This window comes from Gorilla gorilla, chromosome 6 (assembly GCF_029281585.2).
Source record: "Gorilla gorilla gorilla isolate KB3781 chromosome 6, NHGRI_mGorGor1-v2.1_pri, whole genome shotgun sequence".
Lineage (NCBI taxonomy): Eukaryota > Metazoa > Chordata > Mammalia > Primates > Hominidae > Gorilla > Gorilla gorilla.
Genome location: NC_073230.2, coordinates 144,758,774 through 144,779,657, shown reverse-complemented (window position 1 = coordinate 144,779,657; position 20,884 = coordinate 144,758,774). Strand labels below are relative to the sequence as shown.

At 42.6% G+C, this 20,884-nt stretch overlaps 2 protein-coding genes and 1 non-coding gene across 3 annotated transcripts; 1 reads left to right on the top strand and 2 right to left on the bottom strand.

The window, feature by feature from the left end:
* Positions 1–324: 324 nt before the first annotated feature.
* Positions 325–13,024, bottom strand: STMP1 (short transmembrane mitochondrial protein 1). The gene is made up of 3 exons (XM_004046276.5): positions 12,869–13,024; positions 2,686–2,739; positions 325–1,403 (listed from the first exon to the last, which is right to left on the bottom strand). Exons 1-3 carry the CDS (start codon positions 12,881–12,883, stop codon positions 1,329–1,331), a joined length of 144 nt encoding a protein of 47 aa, XP_004046324.1. The 5' UTR covers positions 12,884–13,024; the 3' UTR covers positions 325–1,328.
* On the top strand, positions 9,765–9,868 carry LOC115935446 (U6 spliceosomal RNA). The gene has a single exon (XR_004071077.1). It is a non-coding gene; the product is annotated as a U6 spliceosomal RNA (small nuclear RNA).
* Positions 13,025–14,859: 1,835 nt separating the features above from the next.
* Positions 14,860–15,508, bottom strand: LOC101153622 (large ribosomal subunit protein eL15-like). The gene has a single exon (XM_055347189.2). It carries the CDS (start codon positions 15,472–15,474, stop codon positions 14,860–14,862), a length of 615 nt encoding a protein of 204 aa, XP_055203164.1. The 5' UTR covers positions 15,475–15,508.
* Between the last annotated feature and the right edge of the window lie 5,376 nt (positions 15,509–20,884).

Sequence of the window (20,884 nt, the reverse complement as noted above, 5' to 3'; positions counted from 1 at the left end):
TAGCAGATTAAATCAATTATGTTATATCTATTCAAAAAAATTTTAGGCAGCCAAAAAAAGAATGAGGTTCCTTGCTACTTACATGCTGATATAGAATGATCTCCATTTAAAAAGAAAAAAAGAAAAAAAAAAAAGGCGAGGGCTAGACCTCCATGTATAGTTACTATTTGTGTTACATGTGTTTGTTTAAGCACAGACTCTTTCTCAAAAGTATAAAGCAAAGTGGTAACAGTAACTTGTCAAACAGGAGCCAGGAGCCAGAGAACAGGGGTGGGAGAGGCCCTTTATATGAAATTACTTTTGTATCTTGTCCCATGGCAAAAGTTAATTATTCAAATTTTTTTTAATTTAAAAACAATACAAGCTGTTTATACATTTGACAAATACAAGGAATTTCTGACTGCAGGAAAAAACAAAGCATCAACTACAAAGAGAAGCAGAAATTCTTCTTGAGCTGCTGATTTTACTATACATTTGGGCTATATTTTTTCTTAAGACAATCACTACAAAGTAATAATATAAATACCTTTTTTAATGTGAAAAGGTATAAAATCTCCTTTAAAAACTTTTCACTTATCCATCACATAACATCAAATGTACCTGTAATCCCAAGTATGATTCTTTTGAGAAGGAAAAAAGTCAGATCAAATACATCATTAAGGAAAAACATGCACACTAAATAGACTATGAACTCTACTGGGACAAAGACCATTATTTTGTGTATTTTTTCATTCCCCAATTCCTGATAGGATTCTCAGAATCGTTTCTTAATGAATAGCAAATTGACTTATTGGTTAAATTAGCCACTACAGAGCTGCCTAACAACAGTACAAAATAAATGAATAATTCACCAGAAACTAGTTCTAGATATTAATTTTAATTACTTTGCAGCAACATAATTTAGTACCAAATGTTTAACAAGTACCCATTATAATTACTAAACTGTGAAGTCACTATTATTTGTATCTGACCAGCTATACAAAACTCATCAATTTTTCTTTTGAAAAAAGGTAGTAAAAATCGCAAACAATAAAGAAGACACTACTCATTAAAAGTCATGTTTACTAATCTAGCACCATAATTCCAGTCTTAGAACCTCCCATGCAGTTGGAAAGGGATTATGGGAAGAGGTGAGTATGTTGGAAATGTGGGGTAGTTCTCAAATTGGGGCCCCATTTTGCTTGCTTTAAAGCAAAAAACACAGGGTCTAGCAAAGAAGAGAAGTGCTGAGGCTGGAGATGAAAACAAAAGCTTTTGGTTCAGATAGTAAACGAGGCCCTCAAGAGCAGTAGAATCAGTGTATCCTGAGGGCAGTGCTGGAGGCAGTCTCATGCACTAGGGGGTTTCTTCTTGGCATCCAAGTCCTTTTTAATTTCTTCAAGTTTTTTAGCCAGGTTTGGTATCTTTGAAGAGAAAAAAGATTATTATAATTTTGCATCTACCTAATCAATATTCTTTTACTTCTCTTCCTCCAAAGATAAATGGTTTTACAAGCTTTTATCTTCCTCCAAGAGATCTGCTAAATAGTGGTTATTTCTTTTTGCTTTCTTTTTTAAGATAGGGTTTCACTCTATCACTCAGGCTGGAGGGCAATGGTGCAAACACAGCTCACTGCAGCCTTGACCTCCAGAGCTCAAGTGATCCTTCCCGCCACAGTCCCGCAAGTAGTTGGGACCACGGACATGCCACCACCCCTGGCTAATTTTTGTATTTTTTGTAAAGATGGGCTTTCGTCACACTGCCCAGGCTGGTCTCGAACTCCTGAGCTCGAGCAATCTGCCCACCTCGGCCTCCCAAAGTGCTAGGATTACAGGCGTGAGCCACTGCACCCGGCCAATAGTGGTATTTCTTAGCCTTATAACTGCATATGAAAGATATCAGAAGTTGTCAGATAAGTATGCTCCTTCTCTGAAACCCACTTCTACTTTTGTATACCCACTTCCACTCGATCTGGTGCCAAGTAAAGGTTGTACGTATAAACAATAAATGTGACATAATGTAGCCTTTGCCTAGAAAACTGTATGACTCAAACGAAGGTTGACAAAGGAATTCCCTTTGTCATATGAAAAGCTTTATAACAAATCAAGTTAGTATCATGTTTCCCTTGCTTGTCTTTTTCAAACACCTGTCCAGAATCCCCATTCATAGGCTGCTGCACCACCTGGTTTTCAACATCACCACCTATAAAGTGAGGTTAATACAACTTCACAAAACTCTGTCCCCAAATGTGCTACACTTAGAATTTTGGAGATGGAATATAGATCTATATTTTTCAGTCCCCCTACCCAGATGCATCTCCAAAATTCTAAGTCATCTCTACTACTGGGTAGTGGGGCTGAAAATATTATCCAATTAATTTTTAAATTCTCACTTATCACATGATTTCCCAAAGAATTTTAAGAGCCCAACTTAATATCACTCTCGGCTAACAAGCCACAGCTGAGGATGATCATGAGCCCAGCTAAACTGAAGGGATTTTGCCCTCTTGTGGTGATATGGAGGACAGCTGTTTCATGAGTTGGATTACTTTTTCAAACAATGGCAAACCATTCTACAATATTCAGGAGTTTTGCCTCAGCCCTATGGACTACATTTACGCTGGAAGTCACACCTTACCTCAAACAAAGAAAAGTCACTCTAAAACAGTTACATGGAATCAAGGAAGTCATGGATATGGCGACTTACGTCATAGTTCTGAGCCAGATACATTCCAACCACGTTGCCCAGTGTAAATCCAAGCTGAAAAAATAGAACAGTAAGAGTTATAGTGCATGCCGAGTCCTGTGCCAGTCTAATTCCAAACTAAAATACATAGACAATATCTTCCTAAGAAGCTTAGGACAGTTAGAAGACCTTGATGTCCAGTCTAGGGCTGTGTACAACATGAGAGTCACATTTTTCTTCTATAAACACAGAGATGCCCTCTCCAGAGGCTAAACAGCATACAAAAGAATAAATGGTGACACCAACCAAACATAAAAAAAAATAAAACAACAAAAAAGAATAAATGGTAACACTGTATAAAGCTACCCTAAATTCTCTTATCCCCTCAAAACCCACATAAATACTTGACTACAAGTTCTGGAAACTCAAGCCAAAGTTCAGATTTTTCTTGTTGAATGCTGCAATTTTTCTGTCTTTTTTTGGTTATGGATATTGTTATTCCTTTTTAAATCAAATAAAAATTATTCAGTTTTTAAAGTATTCAGTCAAGGCCGGGCACAGAGGCTCACGCCTATATCCCAGCACTTTGGGAGGCCAAAGTGGTAGATCACTTGAGGTCAGGAGTTTGAGACCAGCCTGGCCAACATGGTGAAACCTCGCCTCTACTAAAAATACAAAAATTAGCCAGGCTTGGTGGCTCACATCTGTAATCCCAGCTATTCAGGAGGCTGAGGCAGGAGAATCATTTGAAACCGGGAGGCAGAGGTTACAGTGAGCTGAGATTGTGTCACTGCACTCCAGCCTGGGAGACAGAGCAAGACTCCATCTCAAAATAAATAAATAAATATTCAGTCAAATCATAGGATCTCAGAGAATGAAGGGACTCTTCACAGTTTACAATCTCTTCATAGTTCAAAAGAGGAACTTGAGGCCCAGGATGGGAAGGGACTTCTCCAAGGACATTCACAACAAGGAGGACAGGACAATCTACATTAGCTTCACACTCAAAAACTAAAATATGTGATGACAGAAAAGAAGAGAAAACTCTGACACACCACTGAGAGCACATACGGCTTAGCACTCTGCCACAGGTACAGTCTAACAGGCAGGACATTTAAGGCGGGTGGGAAACACAGTGACAAGAGACGGGTGCAATTTTTAGAAAACTTTAAATATTTATCTCATTTGGTGACTATTTTCCTAAACAAAAACTGGTTCATGAAAATTTAGATATACCCAAAAGGGCCAAGGCTCCTCAGCTTTGAGTTTTAATGACAATAATTCCCTGTTTTCCTCTGGTAACTAAGAGGCTCCATCTGGAGCTTAATTTCTCATTCTATAAATTCAAACTAGCATCAATTTTTTTCATCATTTTCTTTAATCATTGTTGCTTTTATTCAATCAATACACAGCAGAGAGGTTTAAAAAAATAAAATGTGGCACTTAACACCATCAATCACATGGCATGACTGAACCTTCTCTTCAAGTTGGAGATGCACACAGGGGAACAGAATGCAGCTGGGTCCTTAGTACACTTTAAACTTACTAAGCTTGAAACACCAAAAGTATAATTTAGATTGGTTTGTTGTTAGCAATAAAAAACGTAGAAGAGGCTATCTAATCTCTAATCATAGACCATTCTGATCATTTGATTAATCAGATATGGCCTGCAAAATCCTACTTTTACCAATGTTGCACCTTGAAGGAGAATGATTGTTTTCTCCTGTGGGTTGAAACCAGGTAGGAAATGGTTTTCCAAATCCAGAAGGAGTATTAAATTTGCTTAAAAGAAGAGAAAACAAATCAAATGAAACTATTAGCTCTAACACCAAAAAGAAAAAACATGGGATTTAAAAACTTTCAAAAAAAATAATCGAGTTCTGGTTCCACCACTATCAAGCGGTGTGCCTAAAGCAAGACACTTAACCTCTCTGGAGCTTTGCTGATTTGAGCTTCCTGATTTATAAAACATTATACTCACAATGTAATGTCCAGCTCCAACATGCTAAGATTCCTAGTTCTTACCAAATGTGTCTCTAAATAAATGTGGCATGTCTAACGTGGCTTCATTTTGGCAACTTTGCCAGGTATCAGGGCACATGAAAAACTCATGATTATTTTAAAACACAACACAAAACAAAAACCATGAGCCTCTAAACAAGTCATATCAATTCCAGTTTCAGAATACTACCAGATCTACCAAAGGAGTATCATAAGATTAAATACACAAGAAAAATATCACTAAGAGAAATGTTGGGAAAAATGCATGAAGCCAGAAAAGCATAAACAGTATGTCGTTCACGGGATGGTCAATAGGCAAGTCTAGACAAAAAAGTAAAACCTAAATCTGAAGAACAGTGACTCAGTCTCAGAGGTTAGACTGGAGTCAGATTATAGGAGGTCTTGGATGAGTCTGAAACCTCCTTGCAGGCCAAGAATGCCTAACTTCTTCCAGGCCAAGACCTGGAAACCTCATCAGTAGTTCTGTCAGCTGAATGCCATCACAATGCCCTGCTTCCCCCATATCACATGGTCACCCCTTAGTATTCCCTGTAGAGAAGACTGTGGCATAAGGAATGCAATGCTTTCTTCCCAAGCTCAACACTAAGTGCATTACTATCACACCCTCTCTGCAATAATTTTGAGACTTTAGGGGTATGAAAAAGTAGCTTCTTTTCACAGAAACATTGGGGACAATTAATGGTAAAACACTGGAAGTTTGAGAACAGAGGACTGAGATGAGGAAAGCAGTGTACAGGAAAAATAGATGGGAAGAAGATGCTGGAGCTAAGAGCCCCAAAAGAGAAGTCTAGACTGGCACAGAGCAGTACACAACAGAAGAATCACATTGTCAGCTCTATAAATAGAGAGTACACTAAGAATCAGTGAAGCTCCACAATCCATTATCCACAATTCTGAAACCCAACTCAATCCAAACTACATTTCATCATAACTCATTTGGTAGCAAAAGCATATCTGACCTGAACTAATAGGAGCCTATTTATAGTCATTATCACACTTTAGTGTGAATAATCATTTTTTGCTATAGAAATAGAAATCTTTAAATATAGGATCCTGCCTTAGACCTCCTCGCTGGAGAATATGTCTCACACCAAAAATTTTAATACATTTAGATTACAAAGTGCTATCCCAGATGCTGCTGGGGGTGTTAAGTACCGAGGTACATGATGCAGCTTATTACTTTTCTAAAATCTGAAAGAAATCTGATTTCCCAAATACATACGGCCCCTAAAGATTTTGATTAAGGGACTGCAGACCTTATACTAAAAATCAACTTCATATTTAGCCCCATGAAAGGATTAAAAATGATCTCTGCCCTTAGAGAACTTATATGATGAATAGGAAGAAATGCTAGGTAAAATAGTTACATAACAACAGAAGGCAGGACCCTGCACAGGATTTTCAATGTTAACAGATGCTCCAAACATCAGAACTAGGCCATGCATTAAGTGGCAAAATGAATGACACAGAAGTGATTCTTTTAAGAAATCATACTTGAAAAATATATACCTCAGGTTGATATTAAAGGCTCTAAATATGCTAAGTGTTCACATTTAAACTGGTGATATGGTTTGGCTGTGTTCCCACCCAAATCTCATCTTGAATTCCCACATGTTGTGGGAGGGACCCAGTGGGAGGTAACTGAATCATGAGGGCAGGTCTTTCCCATGCTGTTCTCGTGATAGTGAATACGTCTCATGAGATCTGATGGTTTTATAAAGAGGAGTTCCCCTGCACAAGCTCTCTCTTTGTCTGCTGCCATCCATGTAAGACGTTACTTGCTCCTCCTTGCTTTCTGCCATGATTGAGGCCTCCCCAGCCATGTGGAACTGTAAGTCCATTAAACCCTTTTTCCTGTGTAAATTACCCAGTCTCGGGTATGTCTTTATCAGCAGTGTGAAAACAGACTAATACAACTGGTAAAGGAAATGCGAAGAAAACTGAATGTGGAAAATCAAGGCACGAGATGGGAATGGACATGTGATGACTGGCATAAAAGAAACAAGCCTGACTGGAAAAGAGAATTTGAGTTAAAGAATGGAGAGAATTAAGTATGGAAAGCCGGAAAGGTCTAGATATTGGGCTTCAACAAGCAGGTAGGGCAGCCAGGTACAATGGCTACACTTGTAATCCCCGTACTTTGGGAAGACAAGGTGAGAGGATGGCCTGAGCCCAAGAGTTTGAGACCAGCCTGGGCATCATGGTGAAACTACATCTCTACCAACAAAATGCAAAATTAGCCAGATGTGGTGGCATACATCTGTAGTCCCAGCTACTCTGGAGGCTGAGGTGGGAGGATCACTTGAGCCCAGGAGGTAGAGGTTACAGTGAGCTGAGATCATGCCACTGCACTCCAGCCTGGGCATCAGAGGCAGGGGAGTTTCCTTCACATGCAGTCGTGGTAGGGAGCCACTGACTACTCTGCCCTCAGCAACATGATGAAAGCACTGCCTGAGAAGCACTCTCCCGGTACCTATACTCAGAAAAGGCTGAGGAAACAAGGACCTACTAGATGATGAAAAGATGTAGGAATTTAAAAAGGTAATTTTTTTTTTAAGAAAACCAAGTACCCATTAGAGAAAAGCCGATTACTGTGGTGGCAAGGAAACAAGACTGAATTGTTTCTATTGATCAATAAAGATCAATGGAATAGAGTGGAGAGCCCAGGAATACACCGTAAAGGCTTATGGTCAAGTGATTTTCAACAAGAGTGCCAAGGAACTCAATATGGAAAGAATAGTCTTCCAAGAAATGGTGCTGGGAATAATCTTTTCAAGAAATGGTGCTGGGACAATGGGATATCCACATGCAAAGAATAAAGTTGGACTCCTGTCTCACACTATATACAAAAATTAACTCAAAATGGATTAAAGACCTAAATGTAAGAGCTAAAACTATAAAACTCTTCGAAGAAATCATAGGCGTAAACCTTCATGAGTGGGGCTGGGCAAATAGTTTTCTTAGATATGACACCAAAAGTACAAGTAACCAAAAAAAAAAAATTGGACTTCATCAAAATTAAAAATATCTGTGTTTCACATGAGTGGGGCTGGGCAAATAGTTTTCTTAGATATGACACCAAAAGTACAAGTAACCAAAAAAAAAAATTGGACCTCATCAAAATTAAAAATATCTGTGTTTCAGAGAACACCATCAAGAAAGTCAAAAGACAACACACAGAATGAGATAAAATATTTTCAAATATATATCTGATAAGGGATGTGTATGCAGAATATATAAATAATTCTTACAACTGAGTGACACAAAAAAACTCAATTTAAAAATGGGCAAATTGGCCAGGCGCAGTGGTTCACACCTGTAATCCCACACTTTGGGAGGCCAAGGTGGGGGGATCACCTGAGGTCAGGAGTTCAATACCAGCCTGGCCAACTTGGTGAAACCCCGCCTCTACTAAAAATACAAAAATTAGCCAGGCATGGTGATGGACGCCTGTAGTCCCAGCTACTCGGGAGGCTGAGGCAGGAGAAATCACTTGAACCCAGGAAGCAGAGGTTGCAGTGAGCCGAGACTGCACCACTGCACTCCAGCCTGGGCGACAAAGTGAGACTCCGTCTCAAAAATAAATAAATAAAATAAAACAAAAATAAAAATGGGCGAATGATGTGAAAGGATTTCTCCAAAGCTACAAACAGTCAACAAGCACATGAAAAGATGCTCAACATTAGTCACTGAGGAAATGCAAAGCAAAACCGTAATGAGGAACTACATCACACCCACTAGAATTACTTTAACAAAAACAATAAGAGCTACACGAAATGTTGGCGAGGATGTGGAGAAATTGAAGCTGTCATACATTACTAGTGAGAATGTAAAACGGTGCAGCTACTCTGGAAAACAGTCCAAAAGTTCCTCAAAAAGTTGAGCATAAAGATACCACATGATGCAGCAATCCCACTTTAGGGTATATACTCAACAGAACTGAAATACATATCCACACAAAAGCCTGTATACAAATATTCCTAGCAAGATTACTCATCATAGCCAAAAGTGGAAACATCTTGAATGTCCATCAACTGGTGAAATAATTAACAAAATAGAAATAAACATAACAAACAAGGTGCAAGATAATTATTCAGAAGTTAATGAAAAGACATGAGACCTAAATAAATGAGGAAATGGATCATAATAGTGTAATAGTGTAAGGCCAGGCACAGTGGCTCACACCTGTAATCCCAGCACTTTGGGAGGCAGAGGTGGGCAGATCACATGAGGCCAGGAGTTTGAGACCAGCCTGGCCAACATGGCGAAACCCTGTTTCTACTAAAAAATACAAAAATTAGCTGGGGATGGTGGCACACGTCTATAATCCCAGATACTTGGGAAGGTAAGGCACGAGAATCGCTTGAACCAAGGAGGCAGAGGTTGCAGTGAGCCGAGATTGCACCACAGCATTCCAGCCTGGGTGACAGAGCGAGACTCTGTCTCAAAAACAAAACAAAACAAAGACATAATAGTGTAAAGGTTTCAGGAGCATAAGTCATCAGGAGGGCCTCATGGAAAAAGATCAAAGTGGGGCCTTGAAGAGTATTTAGGAAGGCAAAAAGGATAAAGGGAAAACCGGCCGGGTGCAGGGGCTCACGCCTGTAATCCCAGCATTTTGGGAGACCGAGGTGGGTAAATCACTTGAGGTCAGGAGTTCGAAACCAGCCTGGCCAACATGGTGAAACCCCATCTCTACTAAAAAATATAAAATTAGCCAGGTGTGGTGGCATATGCCTGTAATCCCAGCTACTTCGGAGGCTGAGGCAGGAGAATCGCTTGAACCCAGGAGGCGGAGGGTGCAGTGAGCCAAGATGGCACCAGTGCACTCCAGCCTGGGTGACAGAGTGAGATTCTGTCTCAAAAAAAAAAAAGCAACAGATTACAATAACACAATAACAGCATCATAGGCAGTGTGCACAAAGCCCCCAGCAGTGCTATCATGTTAGCTTCCCGCCAAAAGCATCCTTAAAATAACTCTAGCTAAACCTTACAATTAAGGAAGCAGTAGCTTCCCTCAGGTAGTGTTGGTAACTATCTGCAAAGAGGTGTCTTTTACTGCAGTAAAAGAAAGGGGGGTGCTCACTTTGGCAGCACATACACTAAAACTGGAATGATACAGAGATCAGAATGGCCCCTGCGCAAAGACCACACACAAATTTCTGAAGCACTGCATTAAAAAAAAAAAAAAAGTCTAGGAGCAGTGGCTCAAGCCCATAATCCAACACTTTGAGAGACTGAGGTGGGAGGATTGCTTCAGCCCGGGAGTTCAAGACCAGCCTGGGCAATACAGTGAGACCCTATCTCTACTATTAAAAATAATAATAATAAAGGGGAAAAACTGCAGTAAAAGAAAAGGGGAAATCACAGGAACAAGGTCTCTTCAAGATAGGGACAAAGGGAGAATATTTTAATCTGAGGAGGAATATGAATAACGGAAGGAAGTTATCACCAACACAAGCAAGTGCAGTGGTTTTCAAACTGTCCACAAATCACAACTGTAGGAGAAACATCTTAGACGGTTCCAAAATGTGTAATGACAACGCACTGCTTAACTTGTGACTGTTTCATCACTTCTAAACCTTTCCTATCACCTACCCTTCTGAGAGAAGCTAATCCCCACTTGAGAAGAAACTCAATCAGGGTTCAAATGAACCCTGCAAAAGAAAAACTGAACACTATCTGAATCCTTGTTGAGTGCTCCCGTTTTTAAGTTCTTTAATGTGTTAACTCATTTTTAATCCTCACAACAAAACTGTGAGGTGGGTTTGCATTTTCAGATGTGGAAATGGGAGCAAAGAAAATTTCAATAGCCCACCCACGCTGCCACAGCTTGAAAATGATGGGAGGCAGGGTTCAGACTGAGAAGTCTGACTCTGAAGTTTAATCTCTTAAACACTAGAACATGATGGTCATTTTTTTATAGATGAAATGACTGCACACAAAGAGAAACACTTGCTCAACTTTAGAGTCAGTGGCTCATTTGACAGAGGTGGAATCAATGTGAAAAGTAATGCTATCCACTTATTTAAAAAAAAAAAAAAAAAAAGCAATGAGGTAGAAGACCAGAGGGTGAGAGAACATCAGTGTTCAGTTACTTCTCAGCTAGGAATATAATTGACAGCTTTAGCATCTCTCCTTAAATACTGAGAATTCTGAATTCTCATATCAGAATCTGACCAGGCACAGTGGCTCATGCCTGTAATCCCAACACTGTGGGAGGCCTAGACAAGACCTGTCTCTACAAAAAAAAAATTTAAAAATTAGTCACGGGTGGTAGTGCGGGCCTGTAGTCCTAGCTACTACTAAAGAGGCTGAGGTGGGAAGACTGCTTGAGGCCAGGAGTTAAAGACTGCACTGAGCCATGATTGTGCCACTGGACTCTAGCCTAGGTGACAAAGAGAAACTTTGTCTCAAAAAAAAAAAAAAAAATTAACACACAGTAAAAGTTTATTGCAAAACCAAATAGCCTCATTCTGCAAAACCACTTAGAAAGTTAACTGTAATTGAATCATGTCCTCTCAGTTTATCAATGAGCAACAGATATAGTAGGCAGCTCAATTACATCATTCTATACTCTGGAACTAAGTGATACCGCTTTTAATCTAGTGTTTACTACAAGAAAATGACTGTCATTATTCTTAACTCCTAAACTAACATCTAGTTAGGACACTACAGAAACTCCTAGAGGCAAAGGAGCAGCCCTGTCTTAGCTGGGCAGACTAAGGACACTCTTTTGACTAATTGGATTTAACAATCCATTACCATCTTTCAAAAGGACAAAACGGGTGCATTTTGTGTTTTAATCTCTTTGATAAAGATACAGCATTTGGGGCCGAGCGCGGAGGCTCACGCCTGTAATCCCAACACTTTGGGAGGCTGAGGCAGGGAGATCCTGAGGTCAGGAGATCGAGACCATCCCGGCCAACAGGGTGAAACCCCGTCTCTACTAAAAATACAAAAATTAACTGGGCCTGCTGGCGCGCGCCAGGTACTCGGGAGGCTGAGGCAGGAGAATCGCTTAAACCCAGGAAGCGGAGGCTGCAGTGAGCCGAGATCGCACTACTGCACTCCAGCCTGGCGACAGAGCGAGACTCCGTCAAAACAAACAACAAAAAAAGATACAGCATTTGAGCCGGGAGCGGTGGCTCACGCCTGTAATCCCAGCACTTTCGTAGACTGAGGTGGGTTGATCACTTGAGGTCAGGAGTTCGAGACCAGCCTGGCCAACTTGGTGAAACCCGTCTCTACTAAAAATACAAAAATTAGCTGAGCATCCTGGTGCGCGCCTGTAATCCCAGCTACTCCGGAGGCCGAGGAGGGAGAATCGGTTGAACCCGGGAGGCGGAGGTTCCAGTGAGCCCAGATTGCGCCACTGCACTCCAGCCTGACGACACAGCGAGACTCCGTCTCAAAAAAAATAAAAAATAAAAAAAATTAGAGGTTGAAAGCATCAAGTTTTGAATGCACAATAGCTTGGCAGAAAAACTTTCACTTGAAAATTTGATGAGCAACTCCTGGAACCTTCACCAAGCAATTTTTGAAATATACCGAGTTTTGCCAGAAAACTCGTTTTTAACTCAAATAAGGAGCCAGGAGAAATAGTCTGCTTACTCATGCTTACACATTTTGGGAAAAATTACTTGTATACCAGTGTCTGACTCACTCCTCCAACTCTGAAAGGTCTGATGAGGACTTAGCCTCTCGGACTTCGTGAGGTGGCTAATTTACGGTTTATTCCTGGCCTTCCTACCTCCTCAGAAAAGCCAACCAGCAGGGCTCCACAGCAGGGACCGGCCGGCGACCATGTAATGGAACAGGAGCGCAGAAAGAAAGGGGGGCGGACTACGAAAAGTCATCAAGGACCACACAAGCTTTAATACAAGGATTACACAATGAGCGCGGGGCGCGGCACACGATAAGTAGCTCTGGAAACGCACACTCTCTGACATCTCAAAGTTTTAGGGACTTGGATGGCTGCAGAAAAATATTGGCAAAGGGATTTTCTGGGGAGGCAGGAAGAAAACGGCCGCCCTGCGAGGCGACGACCAGGCGCGGGGGACGAAGGGACCGCTGGACCCACGCCCAGGCCGGGTCGGCGGGGTCGGCAATCCTCAAGGGGGAAATGGGGTCTGAGGCACGCCCCAGGCAGCGGGCCCCGCTCTTCGGCAGCTCCACTCACCAGGAACTGGAGCATGATGTCGGTGGGGAGGGCGAGGAGGGCGCGAAAGACTGCAGCAGCTCCGCGGGCCGGTCCGAGCCTACCTCCCCATGCGCAGGGGGGCGGAACCCCCCGTCGACTTCCGGGTCACGCCACGCCCCGCCCCGCTCCTCCCACTCAGCCCGCGCCCGGAAACGACTTGCAGTGTCGCAGCGCCCAGGTTCCCCCTGGCGGAGCGCGTTGGCCTCACCGCCTGAACCGGCGGGGCAGCGAGCGCGCGACAGGACTTGCGAAGAGCAAGTCCCGAGCCTGGCTGGGCATCCTTGAGCATCCCGCCTCTGTAAACCTGGGCCGAGGCCCAGGAATCTATATTATTCTCAGCACGCGGACTATTCTGATACACAGCCCAGTTTAGGGCTCTCTAACCTAGAAGGACGGCATGAGCAGCGGGTCCCATCCCTAGGTTCGCAGCTGAATCGTGGGGGCTTTTGCAGCATCCTCTACTTGGGCCCAGCTGGACTTTGCGGGGAGGAAAGGAGGCTTGTAGCTCTCAAAGCTCCGCAGGTGTGCTGTGTAATCAGCGTTGTGTAATGAGGTGTTGTGTAATCAAGGTAGAGGCTGGGTGCTTAAGAAGCTCGGATGTTGGGCTTTGGAGTCTAGTGATACCGTATGGGGCCCATGCTGCCGTGTGCCGCACGCCAGTCACTGAGATGATGAGTTTTGTAGGAGAGAAAAGGTTTATTCACCAGGCAGCCAGCCGAGGAGACGGGAGAACAGATCTCAAATCTGCCTCCCCAAAGATGGGTTTTTTAGGGATATTTATGGGATAGAGGAGCAGGGTGGTCTGAGGTGTGGGGAAAGGCGGTTGAAGGTAAGGAAAAGTTTGGCAATGGGTTATCTGCGCGAGGTAGTCAAGCTTCATGGCTCTTCATAGGATACATGGTCACAAAATGACATCCTTAGCATGATCTGAGTGTGGAGGTTTTGGCCTTGTAATGTCAGAAGGACACCCATCGGGCTTTCATGCAGGCCCAGTTGAGAGTTTGGTGGTTTAAACTGTACAAGAACTGACCCCAACTTCCTGAAAAACAAGAAACCTTTATCAAGCAACCCAGATGTCAGAGATGTTATCCATAAGGAAGCTAGTGGGAGCTTAGATATATATTGTTTAGCTCTGTGACTTTAGCTATGTGGGTTTTTTAATCCACTAAAAGCAGGTGGCTAAAAACAAGTGAGAGAAGTTGCATTTGGCAGGCCTCATCAGGTTGGCCCTCAGTTTCACTGGCTCAGCTGGGTTTCTTGCTTGGGATGGCCATAGGTCCTGTTGACAATTTGGTATCATCGCCACAAAGAGCCTGTTCTGTCAGTCTTCTGGTCTGTGTATGTGTGTGTTTTTTTCTCTCTCTTTCTCTTTTAAAGAATTTATTTTAAGCCTATTATACCACACAGTATGTTTTAAACACTAACTCCCTAATGAGATATATAACTCCCTAATAAGATAAAGCAAAGACAAAAAAAGTTCATCTTATTAGAAACAAGATACACCATCACTTATTGTCTTCAAACATTATTGCACTTTAATTTTCATAATTTGACAAAGCATTCATGAAACAATCTGCAGACTAGTTTTAACAGACAAATAACACCTGTAAGCAGACATGACTGTCCTAAATTGTTTATTAGGTACGAATTTTACAAACTTTTTTTTTTTTTTTTGAGACGGAGTCTCGCTCTGTCACCCAGGCTGGAGTGCAGTGGCGCAGTCTCGGCTCACTGCAAGCTCCGCCTCCCGGGTTCATGCCATTCTCCTGCCTCAGCCTCCCGAGTAGCTGGGACTACAGGCGCCCGCCACCACGCCCGGCTAATTTTCTGTATTTTTAGTAGAGACGAGGTTTCAACATGTTAGCCAGGATGGTCTCGATCTCCTGACCTTGTGATCCGCCCGCCTCGGCCTCCCAAAGTGCTGGGATTACAGGCATGAGCCACCGCGCCTGACCCAAACTTTACTTATATTAGTGGTAACGGTGGAGCTGGAGAGTATCACGCCTTCTCCAAGCTGCCCAGCAAGAACCATCAATAGTGTGGTGGAACTTATGGCACTTTCCAAGGCCACAGCTCCTTTGGCCTGCAGATGTCAGCCCACACATCTCCCTCTGCTTGTGGACTGGTTTGGTGATCGACTGGGTGTCAGGATTTCTTCTGATAACTTCATAGAATGGATCAATGAGGATAACCTCAAAAAATCTGTATGTGGAATCTTCACCAACCCAGTAAGAATTCAGGACTCTTAGAGCCCCACAGTTGTGTCCAACTCGCTCCTCTGCAATGGACTGAAGGCTTCGAGCAAACTTCAGCTGGTTAACACCATGATGGACCGGCTTGCCATAAGTTGCACCCTTAGGAACTGGGCATTTTCGGCCACCATGGTGAACATGAATCCTATATATAATGTAACCTTGCTTGGCCTTGTAGCCCAGCTGGCATGCTTTATCAGGCCAGATGGGGCAGGGAGCCCTGTGGACAGCAGATAGCTGGCAGTACTGCCAGCAGCGGACCCTCAGAAGAAAGCGCATGACATCAGACTGCTTCTTCCTCCATTGCTCCTGGATGTACTTGTATGCATCCATTTTGGCTTACCTGATGGCTGCTGCCAGACAGAAAGGAAAGAGTCCCCCTGGTCTATGTTTTAACATTAATGCTGATCAGTTGTTGCATTTAAACTGCAAAGGAGAGGGGATATAACGAGGCATGTCTGACCTCCCGTACCATCATGTCTGGGAACTCAGTTTTAAGGTCTTTCTGGAGTCCCTTTGGCCAAAAAGAGGGTCTGTTCAATCAATGGAAGGGATTTAGGATGTTTAGTTTACCTAGGGAATAGGAAAGCTATAGGAATCTAAGCAACATTTCCTATTTCTGCTTTTCTCCAAACATCTCTCATTGTTCTCTCTGTCTTCCCCCACCCACTTCCTGGTTTTTCTGCTTTCCAGCATATTGCCACAGCAACCGACCTGGGTTTATTTATTAAATGGCTAACCAATAGAGACACTCTGTGGTTAGCCATTTGTATTAGTCTGTTTTCGCACTGCTATAAAGAACTCCGTAAGACTGGGTAATTTGTAGAGGATAGGCGTTTAACTGACAATTCTGCATGGCTGGGGAGGCCTCGGCATACTTAAAATCATGGTGGAAAGCTAAAGGGAAGCAAGGAACATCTCACATGGTAGCAGGAGAGAAAAAGGGAGTGGGGAGCTGCCAAACACTTTTAAACCATCAGATCTCTTGAGAACTCACTCACTATCAAGAGAACAACAGCATGGGGGAAACTGCGCCCGTGATCCAATCACCTCCCGCCAGGTCCCTCCCTCGACACGTCGGGGCTACAGGGATTACAATTGGAGATGAGATTTGGGAGGGGCCACAGAGCCAAACCATATCACCATTTAACAAGTAAACTCAAGTAAGTTGAGTTTACTCCTAATAAGATCTCTCTCTCTTTGCCATTCTCGAATGCCAGGGAAAGGAAAACTGATGGGTCAAGATGGTGTCAGATGCTCCACAATCAACTACAACTAGAAAGGGCAGGGTCTCTGAACTAAAGTGGCTGCCAAGAGGGAAGAGGGAAGGGATACTAGGAGACGGCTACAACACACCATACTTTCCAGTCTGTCCAGGTTAAAACTTGACTCACTCAAGACTTAACCAGTGCTTCTCAACTTTAATCTTCATTCACATCACCTGGGCATCTTATTAAACTACAGGTTCTGATTCAGTACGTCTATGGTAGGGCCTAACTTTCTGCATTTCTTTCAACCCCAAATGATGTTTCTGGTCTATGGACCAGACTTTGAGTTGCAAGATGCCGGACTGTGAGCTACACTGAGGGTGAGGACTTCACCTGTTGAGCTCATGACTCCATCCTCAGCGCCCAACAAGTGTCTGGCACAGCCTCTGAACGCAATATAAGGATAGTTATTAAAATTTATTTCATAGAAACTTATCCTCTCCTTAAGATAAGGCTTAAATGAAGCCTAGCTTTTCATCTAAGGCTTTTTCAAAGGTGTTTTCTCTAAATAAACACAGGGCGTGGAGAAGCAAGGCAGGACTCTTTTGTTCCCCACTGCTACTTCCAGATTATCCCTTCAATATCCTTATATAAAAACACTTCCTTTACTTTCCTGTTTACCATTAGCTCCCCCGTCCCTTTTTTTTTTTTTTTTTTTTTTTTTTTTTTTGCAGTGGGGTCTAGCTCTGTCACCCAGGCTGGAGTGCAATGCCGTGATCTCGGCTCACTGCAACCTCCGCCTCCTGGGTTCAAGCGATTCTCCTGCCTTGGCCCCCTGAGTAACTGGGATTACAGGCGCCCGCCACCATGCCCAGCTAATTTATATATTTTTAGTAGAGACAGGGTTTCATTGTATTGGCCAGGCTGGTCTCAAACTCCTGACCTCATGATCCACCCGCCTTGGCCTCCCAAAGTGCTGGGATTACAAGCGTGAGCCACCGCACCCAGCCTACCTTTAGCCGTTCTTAATGTCTTAATCTGTTGATTTCTGAGGCAGTCTCCTCATTCACTGAAGGCTTTGGCATCTAACCCACAGCCTTCCTTTCAGTGCCACATTATCATAATTTTGGGTGACTTCAAGGCCATATGCACTTGTACTTTCCAGATCTCCTTCCTTCCAGTGACCTTCACCTTCACTCCCCTTCAGCAGTGCTCTACCGTGATCGTTAACACTTTGTCATATCCTAGACCTGTGAAGTATACTCCCAAATCCTACCTCCTCTCCTATCAGCCCTTTGACCTTAGCCAGATCTCCACTCAGCTATTCCATATTCTCATGAGCTATGAGCCCTCTTCTGGAAGGCTTCAGTCCTTTTCTGTCTAGTCTATACCCCAAGAGACCAGTACTTTAAGGACCGTTACTCTCAATTCTCTTATCCAGTGGTCTTCTCTGATACTTGCCTTTTAAAATTCTAATTTTTGATCTCCACCTTTTCCAGTCCCATACCAGTGATTCTAAGCACTAAATGGAGAAAAGATGGATCATTCAGCAAATGATACTCATCTAACCAGGATCATTACGTGGAAAAAATAATGATGTTGGGTTCCTACTTTACACTTTGCACATAAATTACAGATAACATAAATGGCACTGCACACATAAGTAACAGCTTAAACAAGACAAAAAATATTAAAAGAGTAAAAGAGAGAAGTAATTTTATAATCTACAAATGAGAGTGGAAGCTTTTTCACATCGCCAACATGATACAAAACCCAGAAGCCATAACAGATTGAGAAAATCAACTACATAAAAATTTAAAAATTCTGTAAACACTTTTTGTGAAATAAGTGACAGTGCTAACTTCCTTTATATAAAGATCTGCTACAAATCAGTGAGACCAATGGCTCAATAAAATATGGCCAAAGGATTTGAACAGTTCACAGAAAAGGAAATACAGATGGTTCAAACATATGAAAAGATCCTGTGGGTGGCATTTATGTTAATACTAAGAGAAATGTGGATTAATACTATAATGAGGTACCATTTTTCTCCAGATTGGCAAAAATCAGAAAGCTTGGCCAGGCGCGGTGGCTCACACCTGTAATCCCAGCACTTTGGGAGGCTGAGGTGGGCAGATCACTTGAGTCCAGGAGTGTGAGACCAGCCTAGGCAACATGGTGGAACCCCATCTCTACAAAAAAATACGAAAATTACCTGGCTGTGATGATGTGCGCCTGTAGTCCAGCTACTTGGGGGTGCTGAAGCAGGAGGATCACCTGAACCCGGGAGGTCAAGGCTGCAGTGAGCTGTGACTGCACCACTGCATGCCAGCCTGGGTGACAAAGTGAGTCCCTGTCTCAAAATAAAATAAAATAAAATAAAATTTAAACAGCTTGATAACATACTGTGTTGGAAGAAGTAGGGGAACAGGCACAGTTTACACAACATTGAGGGGAGAATGATTTGTTAAAACTTTCATGGAGGCAGTTTGGCCAGAACTATAATTTTAAATAAGCATAACTTTCTCCTAGCAATTGCTGAAATTATGCTCAAAAACATTCATTGTAGAAAAAGGTTGGAAACAATGTTAACCAATAAATTAACGATTAAAATCATGCTATATATCTACATTGAAATACTTGTGCAAGAGAAAAGAGCTTTATGTGTTGATATGGAAATATCCTCAAGTGAAAAAAGCAAGATGCTGGTATGCTACCATTTGAGGCACTGACAAAAATATCAGTGGGAAGGAATGTGCTATTCAATAAATCATAAAATTATCCATATGGAAAAAAGTAAACGTAGATTATACCATTCACAAATATCAATGCCAGAGAAATTAATGACCTAAGGAGGAGGCAACATTTTTTAAATGCCAAAAGAAAATACAGAAGAGTATCTTTATGATTTCAAGTGGGAGAAAATTTTTAGATAAAGAGCACATACCATCAAGGAAAAGATTTGACACATTAAAATGTAAACAAGTATACCATAAAAAAGTTGAAAAGATAATCCAACAGACTGGTTGTCTGAAAAGAGGAAACTGAAAAAAATTGAAGCCATTCTGAATGGCTTCAATTCAGCCATGTGTAATTCAGCAATTACATATAAATTCAGGATGTGTAACTACCTCCTACACATCAAAAAGAAAAACCCAATAGAAAAAAAAATGGGTAAAGCTTTTTGAAGGGGGGAAAGACTGGTACACAAAATATGCAAATCAATTGAGATATTTTATACCCATTAGATTGGCAAAATTAAAAAGCATGACAACTGGGCCGGGCACGGTGGCTCACGCCTGTAACCCCAGCACTTTGGGAGACCGAGGCAAGTGGTTCACGAGGTCAAGAGATCGAGACCATCCTGGCCAACATGGTGAAACCCTGTCTCTACTAAAAATACAAAAATTAGCTGGGCGTGGTGGCGTGTGCCTGTAGTCCCAGCTACCCGGGAGGCTGAGGCAGGAGAATCGCTTGAACCCGGGAGATGGAGGTTGCAGTGAGCCGATATCGTGCCACTGCACTCCTGCCTGGGCAACAGAGCGAGACTCCATCTTAAAAAAAAAAAAAAGGCCGGGGGCCCATCCTGGTTGCAAGGTTTTTTAAGAACAAGATATTTGAAGTATCCCTCCATGGATCACTTGTTATAATGGGAAACACATATTTTACAACAAAGATGTATGTCAAATACCACCTTAACCAAGTGGTCAAGCTTAATATAATTGGACACACTGATATGCACCTCCTCCTGATGTGATACACTGAAGGCACATATCAACTGCACAAGTGTGGTATTCTGGCCACAACTGTTTAACCCGTTTGAAAGAAAACGAATTGTAGGACCTTTTCCAAAACAGCTAAAAAATGTCAGTTATAAAAGCCTCCCATCCTCTGAAAAGCCAGGGAACTGTTTTAGAATAAAAATTGACTAAAGAGATAACTAAATATCTCATTATTTAGTGGGCCAGGTGTGGTGGCTCACACCTGTAATCCTAGCACTTTGGGAAGCCGAGGTGGGCAGATCACTTGAGGCCAGGGGTTCGAGAGCAGACTGGCCAACACAGTGAAACCCTGTCTCTACAAAAAAAAAATACAAAAATAGGCCGGGCATGGTGGTGCACGCCTGTAATCCCAGCTACTCAGGAGGCTGAGGCACGAGAATCACTTGAACATGGAAAGCAAAGGTGGCAGTGAGCCAAGATCGAGCCACTGTACTCCAGCCTGGGCAACAGAGCGAGACTCTGTCTCAAAAAATAAAAAAAAAAGAGATAACTAAATATAATGTGTGTGTTTTTTTTTTTTTTTTTTTTGAGATGGAGTCTTGCTCTGTCGCCCAGGCTGGAGTGCAGTGGCGCGATCTCGGCTCACTGCAAGCTCCGCCTCCCGGGTTCACGCCATTCTCCTGCCTCAGCCTCCCGAGTAGCTGGGACCACAGGCCCCTGCCACCACGCCAGGCTAATTTTTTGTATTTTTAGTAGAGACGGGGTTATCACCGCGTTAGCCAGGATGGTTTCGATCTCGTGAACCGCCCGCCT